Source organism: Oryctolagus cuniculus, chromosome 1 (assembly GCF_051225735.1).
Source record: "Oryctolagus cuniculus isolate XC-2025 breed Fujian yellow rabbit chromosome 1, ASM5122573v1, whole genome shotgun sequence".
Taxonomy (NCBI): domain Eukaryota; kingdom Metazoa; phylum Chordata; class Mammalia; order Lagomorpha; family Leporidae; genus Oryctolagus; species Oryctolagus cuniculus.
The window spans coordinates 15,395,150-15,408,165 of NC_142867.1; the positions used below are offsets into that span (position 1 = coordinate 15,395,150).

The following is a 13,016-nucleotide window of genomic DNA, read 5'->3' on the forward strand; positions in this document are numbered from 1 at the left end:
TTTTCCAAGGCCATTAGCAAGGACTGCATCAGAAGTGGAGCAACTGGGACATGAACTGGTGCCTGTATGCTATGTGAATGTAGCAGGCGGCAGCTTTTCCTGTTGCAGATCAACACTGGCCCCTGTGCACAACATTTTTATAGCATGAATTTTCTATGAACTTTTTGAAGTATCCTTGAATACAATTTCACATCTGTTAAGGAACAGTTGTTATCGGGGTGCAGCATTGTCTTAGCAATGAAAAAATGTGAGAAGACAATCATTCACCTATAAGTGATAAATGGCTCGACATTTGTATCATATACTTTTGATTAAGAAAATGATTCTAAGTTTGAACATGGACTCTGCTGTTCACTATCTAGTGTTCTTTGAGGCTGCTTATGTCTATAATTGAGTCTCATCAATGATACCAAGTGGATCATTATGTTGTCTACCTTATCAAGTTATGATGAGGAATAAATGGGTTAAGTAGAGGTCTTCAAATACTATCTGACATATAGTCAGTCATTTTTTGTACTCCCATGAGTAGTTCTAAGAGTAGTACTATATATTGATGTTCTTAAACCTATCACCACAATGGCTTATATATAAGAAGTTTTCATTGACATATGGAAGGATATTGACATTTTAAAAAATTCTAGTCTTTTTATTTAAAAATGTTTAATTTTTCACAGACTTAATATAATTAGTAGATACAACACTAAGAACATAATATCAGTTCCCACCTTCCTCCCCTCTCTCTTTCAGGACCAAACTTCTCCTTCCCTCAATCAGACCAAAGTCAGAAAGCTATTAGTAACCTCCCTGAGCTGTATCTTTCTCATCTATTTGCAAGAGACTGGCTTTGCATAAAACTGGTCATGTTAATTAACTCTAATTTAAAAGTGAAAGCTGTAATTTTGTAATCAGTTCTGACTCCAATTTCAGGGCTCATCCAGAGTCACAGACTGAAGTTCCATAATTTTTGATTGTAAGGATAAATATCCACAGACCCTCTTCTAATTGTTGACATAATTGATACATTTGTTCACTTCTTTTCATTAAAAACTCACTGTTATCTTTTTCTCCCTTTTTCTCCTCACAATGTTACTCAGCCTTGCTGCTTTGTGGACATGGGAGAGGGAAATCACACCTTCCTGACTGAATTCATCCTGGTGGGCTTCTCAGCAGACCCCCGGTGGCAGCCGACTCTGTTTGGGGTATTTCTGATGCTGTATTTGCTAACCATGTCTGGGAACATGACCCTGATTATCCTAATCCGGATGGATTCCCGTCTTCATACACCTATGTATTTTTTCATAGGTGGTCTGTCCTTTTTGGATTTCTGGTACACCTCTGTTTATATCCCTAAAATCATGGCCATTTGTGTTTCTGAAGATAGACGTATCTCCTTGGCTGGATGTGGGGCTCAGTTTTTCTTTTCCTGTGTGGTAGCCTACACCGAGTGCTATCTCCTAGCAGCCATGGCATATGACCGCCGTGCGGCCATCTGTAACCCTCTGCTTTATTCAGGTATCATGTCCACGTCTCTCTGTGCCTGGCTGGTTGCCGGCTCCTACATAGGAGGATTGCTGAATGCAGTAGCACACACTGCTAACACGTTCCGCCTGCGTTTCTGTGGTGCAAACATCATTGACCACTTTTTCTGTGATGTACTACCACTGGTTAAAATGTCCTGTACAGACACCCGGGACTACGTGAAAATTCTTTCATGTATGGTTGGCTTTACTGTCTTCTCCTGCCTCCTTGTCATCTTCATTTCCTATTTCACCATCCTCTTGGCTATCCTGAAGATCCGGTCAGCCTCAGGAAGGCGCAAGACCTTCTCCACCTGTGCCTCCCACCTCACCTCTGTCATGCTCTTCTACGGATCCTTGCTCTTCATTTATTCACGACCTAGCTCCTCCTACTCCCTGAAGAGAGATAAAGTGGCTGCCCTGTTCTACACCATCGTCAACCCACTGCTCAACCCTCTCATCTACAGCCTGAGAAACAAAGATGTCAAAGAGGCCTTTAGGAAAGCAACACAGAGCCTAGGGCCACAGACTTGAAGTTATGTTCTATGGCATTTTACAAAGTTTAGGCCTGGAGACATGTTTTCATGACCTTTACAGTTTAATTTCATTTGATGAATTTTAACAATGTAATATTGGGCAGAATGCTGTTATTTTGTTGTGATGTAAAATTTTTTAAGTCTATTATATTTGCTTAAAATTCTGAAATACGATATTTTGCCTCTTTTTGGTACTGGATTTGGCATAAATTTCATCCTTTTGGTTTTCTTTGGGAAGACTTGGAAAGAGACATCCTCATAATACTCATCATATAACAGATAACAGAAATCGGGCTAGTTAAGATGAGCTAAAATGTAGTCCTTAGGGGTCTTCTTCCAGATTATATTTCTTAGAAATTATGCTACTATCCAGTAGAAACTGTAATATAGAGTTTTGAGTATACTCTGATCATTAAAACAAAATAAATTAATTAACAAAATAACACATCTTCTATTTTTCATTTCTTTTCATAGAAAAAAAGATTTAAAAAAAATCTGGTTCCTTAACCTTTGCTGAAGAAACTTACTAATATTCACTTAGCACTGATTTGAGAAATTTTTGTCAATTTAGAATTGAGATGGAGTGGAAGAGAACATATATTTCTCATCGGATACCAAATGAGGACATTCTTTGTGCTATACCCATGTGATGTCATCTTCCCTAAGTAGACATCTTGCCTATCTTGTTCTTGACATGGGAGCTTGCTGAACCTATTATATTTATTTCAATAAGATGTATTAATATCAGGAAAGTCATAACATATTTGGCATTTTTATCTATGTTTTAGGCAATATTCTTGAGATCTAAGAGCTGTTCTGGATACAAAGGTAAAGCAATGAGGGCAAAAAGCTTACCCTATGTGAAGGAAATTATTCTAGAAGGGAGAAATACAAACAAATAAACAAGCAAGCAAAGATAGATATGCAGTTAATGATAGATGCAGCTAAAAACTGATAATGGTCTAAAGATGAACAGGGAGAGGAACTAATTAAATTTAGAGACTGTAAAAAGAAAACAGGAAACCATATTTAAAAAGGGGCAAAACTATATTTAAAAATGGGCCAGCATAGTTGCATAGTGGGCTAAGCCTGTACCTGTGGTGCCAGTGTTCCATATGGGTACTGGTTCTGTCCCAGCTGCTCCTCTTCCTATCCAGATGTCTACCATGGTATGGGAAAGTGTTGGAAGATGGCTCAAGTGCTTGGGCCCTTGCATCTGTATGAGAGACATGGATAAAGCTCCTGGTTCTTGGCTCTCCCTCTCTCTGACTATAACTCTACCTATCAAATAAATATTTGATTTATTTATTTGAAAGGCAGAGTTACAAGAGGCAGAAAGGGAGAGAGAGAGAGAGAAAGAGATAGAGAGAGAGAGGTCTTTCATCCACTGGTTCACTCCCCAAATGGTCACAATGGCTGCAGCCTGGCCTCCCTGGAGTCAGGAGCTTCCTTCGGGTCTTCCATGCTGGTGCAGGGGTCCAAGCACCTGGGCCATCCTTCATTGCTTTCTCAGGCCACAGCAGAGAGCTGGATCAGAAGTGGAACAGCTGAGACTCGAAGCGGCACCCACATGTGATGTTGGCCCTGCAGGTGGCAGCCCTATCTACTATGCCACGGGACTGGCCCCAATAAGTAAATATTTTAAAAATGGACAAAGAAGATTAATAGGCAAAGGAAACACTCAACAAAGAGACAATGGACAGAACTGGAGAACATATTTGCAAACTATGCATCTGATGAAGAATTAATATCTAGGATCTATAAGCAGCTCAACAAACTCAACAAAAAGAAATGTGCAAAGTATATGAACAGGCATTTTTCCAAGGATTAATACAAATGACTAACAGACCACGAAAAATCCTCAGGATAACTAGTGGTCAGTGAAATGCAAATGAGGACCATAAAGAGGTTTTACCTCACTCCAGTTAGAATGACTGTCATCTCCAAATCATAAAATAACAAATTCTGGCAAGGATATGGATAAAAATGGCACTCTAATACACTGTTGGTGGAATGTAATCTAGTACAACCATTTATGGAAGGCAGCACAGAGTTCTCAGAAATCTGAAAATAGATCTACCATATGATCCAGCCATCCCACTCTTGGAAATTAACCCGAAGGAAATGGAATCAGCATATTAAAGAGTTATTTGTACATCCATGTTTATTTCAGCTCAATTCACAATATCTTATATATGGAATCAACCCAGATGTCTATGAAATGATGACTAGATAAAGAAAATATGGTGTGTATACACAATAGAATAATACATCATCATTAAAAAAATGAAATCCAATCTTTAGCAACACAATGGATACAAGTGGAGACCATTACGCTTAGTGAAATAAGCCACTCTCAAAACAATTAATAGCACAAGTTTTCTCTGATATGTGGTGGTTAACACAGAATAAGAAAATATATAAGAATGAAGCTGACATCTTATAATTTGATGACTATTTTTAGCTTGTATCACTACTCCTATGGAAGAGCATTCTTTCTACTTTTTCTTGTTGAACATTATGGTAACTGCTACATTAAGCCTGTGATTATAAAGTAAATTGTATTTCTGTTATTGCAAAAAATAAAGGAGAAAAAGAAAAGGAAGGAAGGAGGAGGATTAAGAGGAGGGAGACTGTATGGTTATCTTCTTAGAATTGTTATCTATGAAATACATGGAATCTCTTCTCTTTATATTAGTAAAAATTAAAATACATATAAATGTCTAACAGATGCTGAGAAAATATTAAATATCAGCAATTATTAGGGAAATGCAACTTAAAAGAACAAGATATGTTATATCATACTTGTTAGAATGGCTATTACTAAAGACATAAAAAATAAGCTTTGGGGAGGAAGGAAACTATTGTACATTGGTGGAAATGTGAATTAGTACAGCCATTTGGGAGAATGGTGTGGAATTATTTCAAATACTAAAAATAGAATTACTATGAGGCAGCAATCCTACAAACATTAAATTAATATATCAAAGAGATATCTTCAGTCCCATGTCCACTGCACCATTATTCATAATAGGAAAGATATGAAATCAACCTTAGTGCCTGTTGATGGATAAAGAAATTACACGAAGAAGCACTCTTCAGCCTTAAAACAGAGTGAGATTCTGTCATTTCTTACAACATGGATGAATCTAGAAGACAGTGTGCTAAGTGAATTAAGGCAGACACAAATGACCACTAGGTCTCATATGTGCAATCTAAAAAAGTTGAGTATAAAGAAGTTGAGTTCATACAAGTACGGAATAGCACAGTAGTGAAGTAGTGGAGTGGCATGGACAAGGAAGAAAATGTGTTGCTATAAGGGTAACTACTTCAATTAGATAGAAGGATTAAGTACTAGTGATGTATTGTATAACATAGTGAATATAGTTAATAGCATTGTATCACATATTTCAAAATCACTTCAAGACTGTATTTTAAAACTTTTAACAACAAAAAATGATAATATGTGGGCAACTTATATTTTAATTAGTCTGATTTAATCATTTCATAATGTATACCTGTATCATGACAGCACATTTTATGCCATAAATATATGTAATTTCTTGTAATTTTAAAATAAAGTTTAAAAATATAAATCAACTTAGACACTGTCTTTCTCATTTCCAGTTAGAAATGGGCAAGTTGTTCAGAGTTTATGAAAAGTTTGAAGTTTCTTGTGTTTTATAAGAGGGTGTCAGAGCCACCACTATGGCACAGCATGTTAATACCCTAGAATGAAGCGCGGGTATCCTATATGGGCGCTGATTCGAGTCCCAGCTGCTCCTCTTCTGATCCAGCTCTCTGCTATGGCCTTGGATAGCAGTAGACAATGGCCCAAGTCCTTGGGCCCCTGCACCCGTGTGGGAGACCCAGAAGAAGCTCTTGGCTCCTGGCTTTGGATTGTGCAGCTCCGGCCTTTGAGACCATCTGGGGAGTGAACCAGAGGACGGAAGACTGCTCTCTCTCTTTCTCTACCTCTCTCTGTAACTCTGTCTTTCAAATAAATAAAATAAATCTGTAAAAAAGTAGTACACAGGGTCAGGCCACACCACATGTCCCTTGTATTTTCTATTAATTTTTCTGTGAACCTAAAATTGTTTTAAATTAATAAAGTATATTTTAAAAATTTGTGGAATTGTTTTCTTGTGTGAAAGAAGTTGAATTTAATAGGGGCTGGATATGAAGTTTAAGGTTGAAGGAACTTTCATTATTTTCCTCTGTATTCTTTGGTATTGTTTGATCTTGTTTTACTAGCATGCCATTATATGCTACCTATATAATAGACATAAGCACTGGGTTGATTTTCTTTCTTTTTTTTTTTTTAGTGTTTTTTTCTTTTTTTTTTCTTTTTGACAGGCAGAGTGGACAGTGAGAGAGAGAGACAGAGAGAAAGGTCTTACTTTTGCCGTTGGTTCACCCTCCAATGGCTGCCGTGGCCGGTGCGCTGCGGCCGGCGCACTGCGCTGATCCGATGACAGGAGCCAGGAGCCAGGTGCTTTTCCTGGTCTCCCATGGGGTGCAGGGCCCAAGCACCTGGGACATCCTCCACTGCACTCCCTGGCCACAGCAGAGGGCTGGCCTGGGAGAGGGGCAACCGGGACAGAATCCGGCGCCCCGACCGGGACTAGAACCCGGTGTGCCGGCGCCGCTAGGCGAAGGATTAGCCATTGTAATCCATAAGCTGTACTTTGGAAATTTATATTCATTAAATAAAAGTTTAAAAAAATTATTATATTTAAAAAAAATAACAAGTTTTGGTGAGGATATGGAGAGAGGATATGGAGAAACATATAATCCTTATATGTTGCTGGTGTGAATGTAAATTATTATACCCATTGTACAAATCATTGCCAAAAACCTAGAAACTGAACTCCCATACAATCCAGCAATCCCACTTCTGAATATATATATATATATATGCAAAAGAAATAAAATCTGCTTAAGAGACATCCACATTCATGTTACTGTAGCATTATGAACAATAGGAAGGAAATGGAAACAATCTAAATGTCCATCACCTGATGAATGAATAAATAAAATGTGGTGCATACAGAGGAATCCTGCTCAGTAATAAAAGGATGAAGTATTGTCATTTGCAACAACACAGATGGATCTGATGGTCATTTGGCTGAATGATATATGCAAAGCACAGAAAGTCTAGTATCACATGATGTCACTCATCCATGAAGCATAAAAAAGTGGATCTCATAGAAGTTGAGAGTATAATGGTGGTTACCAGAGGCTGGGGATGTGCAAGGGATGAGAAAGATTGATCAATGGGTATGGGTTACAGCTAGACAGAAATAAATTCTGGGTTTCCACCACACAGTAGGGCATCTACAAATAATGTTAATATGCTGTATATTTCTCTAAAAAATTCTTAGAAGATAGAATTTTAGATGCTCTCAACATAAATAAACATTAAATATTTGAGGTATAAATATGCTTACTCTGATTGGACAATAGTCCATGTGTACATTAATAAATCATATAATATACTATAAATATATACAATTTAAAAATATAACATTAATTAATTAAATAAATTGTATAAAACAAAAAGACATAAGCACAAAATTATTTCCTCTTATTTATAAGTACATATAGTAAAATAAATACCTTTTTATTATCTATAGCATATAAAAAACTTTTGCCTTGTATTATTGGGTATTCAAATGGGGACAGTCAATGATCACATTCCAGCTTCAGTGTAACAGCAAAGTCACTTTCTTTTTTTTCCTCTTTTTTTAAACTTTTATTTAATTAATTTAAATTTCCAAAGTACAACTTTTGGATTATAGCGGCTTTTCCCCCCCCCATAACCTCCCGCCCACCTGCAACCATCCCATCTCCCACTCCCTCTCCCATCCCATTCACATCAAGATTCACTTTTAATTATCTTTATACGCAGAAGAAGATCAATTTAGTATATACTAACAAAAGATTTCAACAGTTTGCACCCACACAGATATACAATGTATAAAGTACTGTTTGAGTAGTAGTTTTACCATTAATTCTCATCGTACAACACATTAAGGACAGAGATCCTACATGGGGAGTAAGTGCACAGTGACTCCTGTTGTTGATTTAACAATTGACACTCTTATTTATGATGTCAGTAATCACCCGAGGCTCTTGTCAGGAGCTGCCAAGGCTATGGAAGCCTCTTGAGTTTGCCAACTCCAATCATATTTAGACAAGGCCATAGTCAGAGTGGAAGTTCTCTCCTCCCTTTAGAGAATTCTTGCATTCTGTGGTGAGTGAAAGCAGAACCCTATAGTATATCTGTCTCATTCTGTACTTGGAGCAGCACCAACTAGCAGCCAGGCTCTGTTGCTCTAAATACTTTCAAAGAGTTGGCACCTTTCAGTATCTATGGCCAAGAATCTCTGCTTTCTAGAACAACCTCATGCATTGCGCTTTGTAAAATTTACATGTATTAGTGGATGCAATTTTCCTTGTCTGATCCCTATTCTGTAAGTACCAAGCAAGCTAAGTCCATGTTGGCTTTCATTCACTTGTGTCTATATTCCTTCCCTACCATGGTCCTCCTACAAAACATCTAGTAGAGTAGCATTTGATAACTGTTTGTGAAGTGAGGTAACTAATTAATACAAAGATTCAAAATTGTTTCCAAAGTATTCGATTTGAAGAAAGGACAGCAAAGAATGGTATGTCTAATGTTTTCTCATATGCATGTGTGTATCTAACAAAACTCATTTTTTATATCATCCTCAAATCCTTTGGAAAGAAACACAGGGACAATTAAATGATGACCATTGTTAGAAAGGCAAAGGGAGATGTGGGATGTGATGATTGCTTAGTTCTTACAGCACACCCACTTACATCTATTATTTGAGCTCAGTGACTGATTGTTACTCAATTATTTGAATAAATAACAGGAGAGATTATTTGAATCACTCTAAACAAATATCAGAGAAACAAGCAAGGAAATCATGTTTAGAACATGTTTTAGAACATCAATGCCATATGTATAATTATATTTTATTGTGTTGTTATTTATTGGTTTGTGCCTTGGAATTATTATTACCTGTGTTTTTTTACTAGTATCTTGAAAATATTCTTTATACATGATATGAAGTTGATATGACCTTCTTTACAAAAACAATAGTAACACACTTACATCACACAAGGTAACATGATATGCACAAATATTGATTTTAATTTGGAGAATGGAACTTGGTTGATTCTCCTAAAAGGTTTAGAATAGAAGTTCTTGGACAGTAATTTGAATGCCCTTCTGTAGTTACACAACAGGGTCTATGATACCTGGATAGTTTAGGAATAGATTTGTTACTTCAGTTTCACTTTTTGTAACTAGTGATTCCTTCTGTAATGATGATTTTTTCTAGTTTCTCTCAAGTGGTGTAAAATAACTGATTGTCACTGTAATAAAGTAATTGGATCCATCAGCATTTATTAGAAAAGTGAATTTATAGGAATTTCATCATTATTAGTGGGAAATATAATCTATCTTTTAGGAAACCAGAAATTGAGTTGGCATAGCTTCCCAGTTCAAGCACCTTGGAATTACACTGTCAGACCTTTTCCTACTGGATTACTCTGTGTTCCAGCCAAGACCAACTTTACCCCTAATCTTATGTTCCAAGTCACGTGCCTGGCCATCACTGTAAATCAGTCTTTCCTATTCTGTGTGGAGCCACTGCATTTTCTCGGACTACTTCTTCATCAGTTACTTGCATTTTCTTTCTTTAAAGCCTAAACCAAAACAAACAAGAACCTGCCTATACTTTATATGTTACATTATCATAGCTGTAGTTTGAATATTTAGTAAAAATTAAATGCCATGTGCCATATGTATCTTTTTGTTTTATCACAACAATATTGCCTTTGTAAAACTTTCTTTGCAGAAATGTGTACTCAGAGTTTATTTTTCAAATTACCTTACTTCAAGATATTACTATTTTTAATAATAATTTTGTTTTGATGCCTAGAATACCAGCATTTGGAGATAAGAAATCATTGTAAGTTCACTCCTATAAAATAAAGACCATGGAGTTACATAGTAAATCACAGAAATCATATTTGTGGGATCTTGATTGATTATTTAAAGGAGGAACTCATCTAAGGTACATACAGGTAAGAAGGAACATGTCTGCTGGGTCTCATAGGTATTCAATTATCCCTTGGATGTTTCTGGATGTTTCTGCTAACATTAACTGGGCAAAAACATGCAAACATTTAGGATAGTCCCTTAAGGGAATATAAGTGATGAATGGTATCTAATTATTAAACATAGGAAAATATTAAAAGCTAATTCAACCTATTTGTTATTATTTCTAGGAAGTAATTACATACATACTAGTCTGTGTTTTACCAGGCAACAAAGTCTGCAGCTAGTAACAACAGGTTATTTTTTTTTGTCCTTTTCGAAGTCAAAAGATTACTTTTTTGGTTCATGTTCTTTATTTTTAACCCATAGTATAATGAAATTCAATACAAATCCTTATAATTTATATTGGAATTTTATATCCTAGGATCCTATAATTTACTTATATCTTCTGCACTGTCAAATATTAAAGGGGAAACTCTTCAACCTATATGTTAAAAATCACTGATTCTGATGGAACACAACAATAGCTCTGCTTGAAATAAAAATAACCTTATCAAAGACTGTCTTTTCTTCTACATAGAAGGAAAACACCAGTTTTACTTGAAGAGTTTATTCAGAGCCTCTTTTACATCCTTATTTCTCAAGCTGTAGATCATGGGGTTTAGCATAGGAAACATCACAGTGTAAAACGTAGAAACTATTTTGTCTTTATCCAAAGAATAGCTAGATCTAGGGCGAGAGTAGATGTAGAGAATGGAGCCATAGTATAAGGTCACAGATACCAGGTGGGAAGAGCAAGTGGAAAAGGCCTTGAGACGGCCCTGGGTGGAGCGGATCCTCAGGATGGTGGCAATGATAACGAGGTAGGAGGCCAGGATGAGCGCAATGGGGGTAATGACATTGGAGGTCAGGAGAAAGTACATTAGGGCCTGATAGCCTTCCTTTCTGCCACAGGCCAGTTCCACGAGGGGAAGCAAGTCGCAGAAAAAGTCATCAATAACATTGTCATGGCAGAAGTCAAAGGAAAACGTTTTTCTGGTGATGATAGAAGAGTTAATAAAACCACCAAGGTACGAGGCTGTTACCAAACATGCACATAGTTTGAAGGACATGGCTTGAGCATAAAGCAGTGGCTTGGAGATGGCCATGTAGCGGTCATAAGCCATGGCAGCCAGCAGGTAACACTCACTGTAGTCCAGCCCTGCAGAGAAAAAGAACTGGGCCACACAGCCCGCCAAGGAAATGCTTTTATCTTCAGAGATGCACGTCACTAGGATCTTTGGAGTGTAGACAGAGGACAGCCAGAGATCCAGAAAAGATAAATTCCCAATGAAAAAATACATGGGTGTGTATAGGCGGGAGTCATTACAGATCAACACTATGAGGATGGTATTTCCTAGCACAGTCAGAGAGTACACTACAAGGAACACCACAAACAGGACCAACTGCATCACAGGGTTTGTCGTGAAGCCCAGTAGGATGAACTCAGTCACTGTGTGATTGGTTCTCTCCATGATGTAGGTTGTCTAACCTAGGAGGAGAGAAAAGGGGAATTCACCTGATCACATGCTAAATAAATAATCCAACATCGTTGATATTCCTTGACATCTAAGAACCAACAATCAAGGCGCTCAATTATGGAATTTTCATTGTTTAACTATAACTAAGTAAACCAAGATCCCACTGAATATGTTTTTTTAAGATACATGACAAAAACTATAATTGAACATTCAGATTGTTGCCTATCCTTCTAGATACCTAGGGAAACAGTTTGTTCTCAACGTTTGATGTTAGCATTAATAAATAACAATATTAATAAGTAGAATTTTTTGAATTAAGAAGCATGTAAGATTGCTGCATTTGGACTTTTGCTATTAATACTTACCTGAAGTTCAGTGACTTCATATGGTTAAATCTAATAAGGAGGTTTGAGTCCTAATTCAATTTGATCTACGAGTGTCTGCATCTTTTGTCTTTCTTACTCTTTGTTGCTGGAAACTCTTAGTTGGTTTCAGATCATAACACTTGTGTGAATTTTATCTGTTTTTTTTTTTTTTACTATATTCCCTCAGCACTATTGTCTCAATTTTTGAATTTTGGAATGCTCTCAGAATCAATTCTTGAATCTCTTGTCTTGCCCATGTAGTCATCCCCTGGAGATTTCATCTAGTCTGATGACTTCAAATGCTCATTACATTCGAATAAGTATGAATCTGACATCTCCATTCATAGATGATGCATGAACCCTACATGTAAGGATTCAAATGTAAACTTAACATTTTTGACAGGATATCTATGGCAACTCCAGAAAATTTGCATTCCTAACCATTCTTCCTCAACTGCCTTCTCTTTATGCCTCACCCTATGCAGAAAATGACATTACTGCAATGTGGGGAAAATTGTTTAATATAATTCTTGCCTCTTGACTAACTCTCTCACTGTCTTTTATTAATTGGTAGCATCATCTGGGCTACCTTCAAAATATTTCTAGAACCTGGCTAATGTTTCCCAGCTCTGGTTTTCCCACCATAAGTGAAACTACCATTATCTCCCACTTGGATTACTGCAAAAGCTTCCTGACCGTGTCTCTACTTCTAGCCTTAGAATTTCTCAGCGTCTCATCCAGAGTAGTCCTGTTCAAATTGCAGTCAGCAATGTTACTCTTTTAATCTAAACAGTCGAATGACTTCAGAGTAAACTTCAAAATCCTTTTAAAGATGCACAAACTCTGTGTGATCCTGCTGTCACTACCTCTATGCTTACAAATCCCACTGTTCTGCCCTTTACCGTTGAGCCATCACAGATATACTTCCCTCCTTACTGTTTCTGGAATAAACAGGGCTTGCTTAATGCCTTCCTAGCTGCTAC

At 37.0% G+C, this 13,016-nt stretch overlaps 2 protein-coding genes across 2 annotated transcripts; one reads left to right on the forward strand and one right to left on the reverse strand.

Moving 5' to 3' along the window:
• Positions 1-1,112: 1,112 nt before the first annotated feature.
• LOC100346861 (olfactory receptor 9G4-like) lies at positions 1,113-2,051 on the forward strand. The gene has a single exon (XM_002709150.3). It carries the CDS (start codon positions 1,113-1,115, stop codon positions 2,049-2,051), a length of 939 nt encoding a protein of 312 aa, XP_002709196.3.
• Positions 2,052-10,744: 8,693 nt separating this feature from the next.
• LOC100346604 (olfactory receptor 9G19-like) lies at positions 10,745-11,662 on the reverse strand. Its single transcript, XM_002709149.3, has one exon. The coding sequence runs from the start codon at positions 11,660-11,662 to the stop codon at positions 10,745-10,747; it is 918 nt and encodes a 305-aa protein (XP_002709195.3).
• Between the last annotated feature and the right edge of the window lie 1,354 nt (positions 11,663-13,016).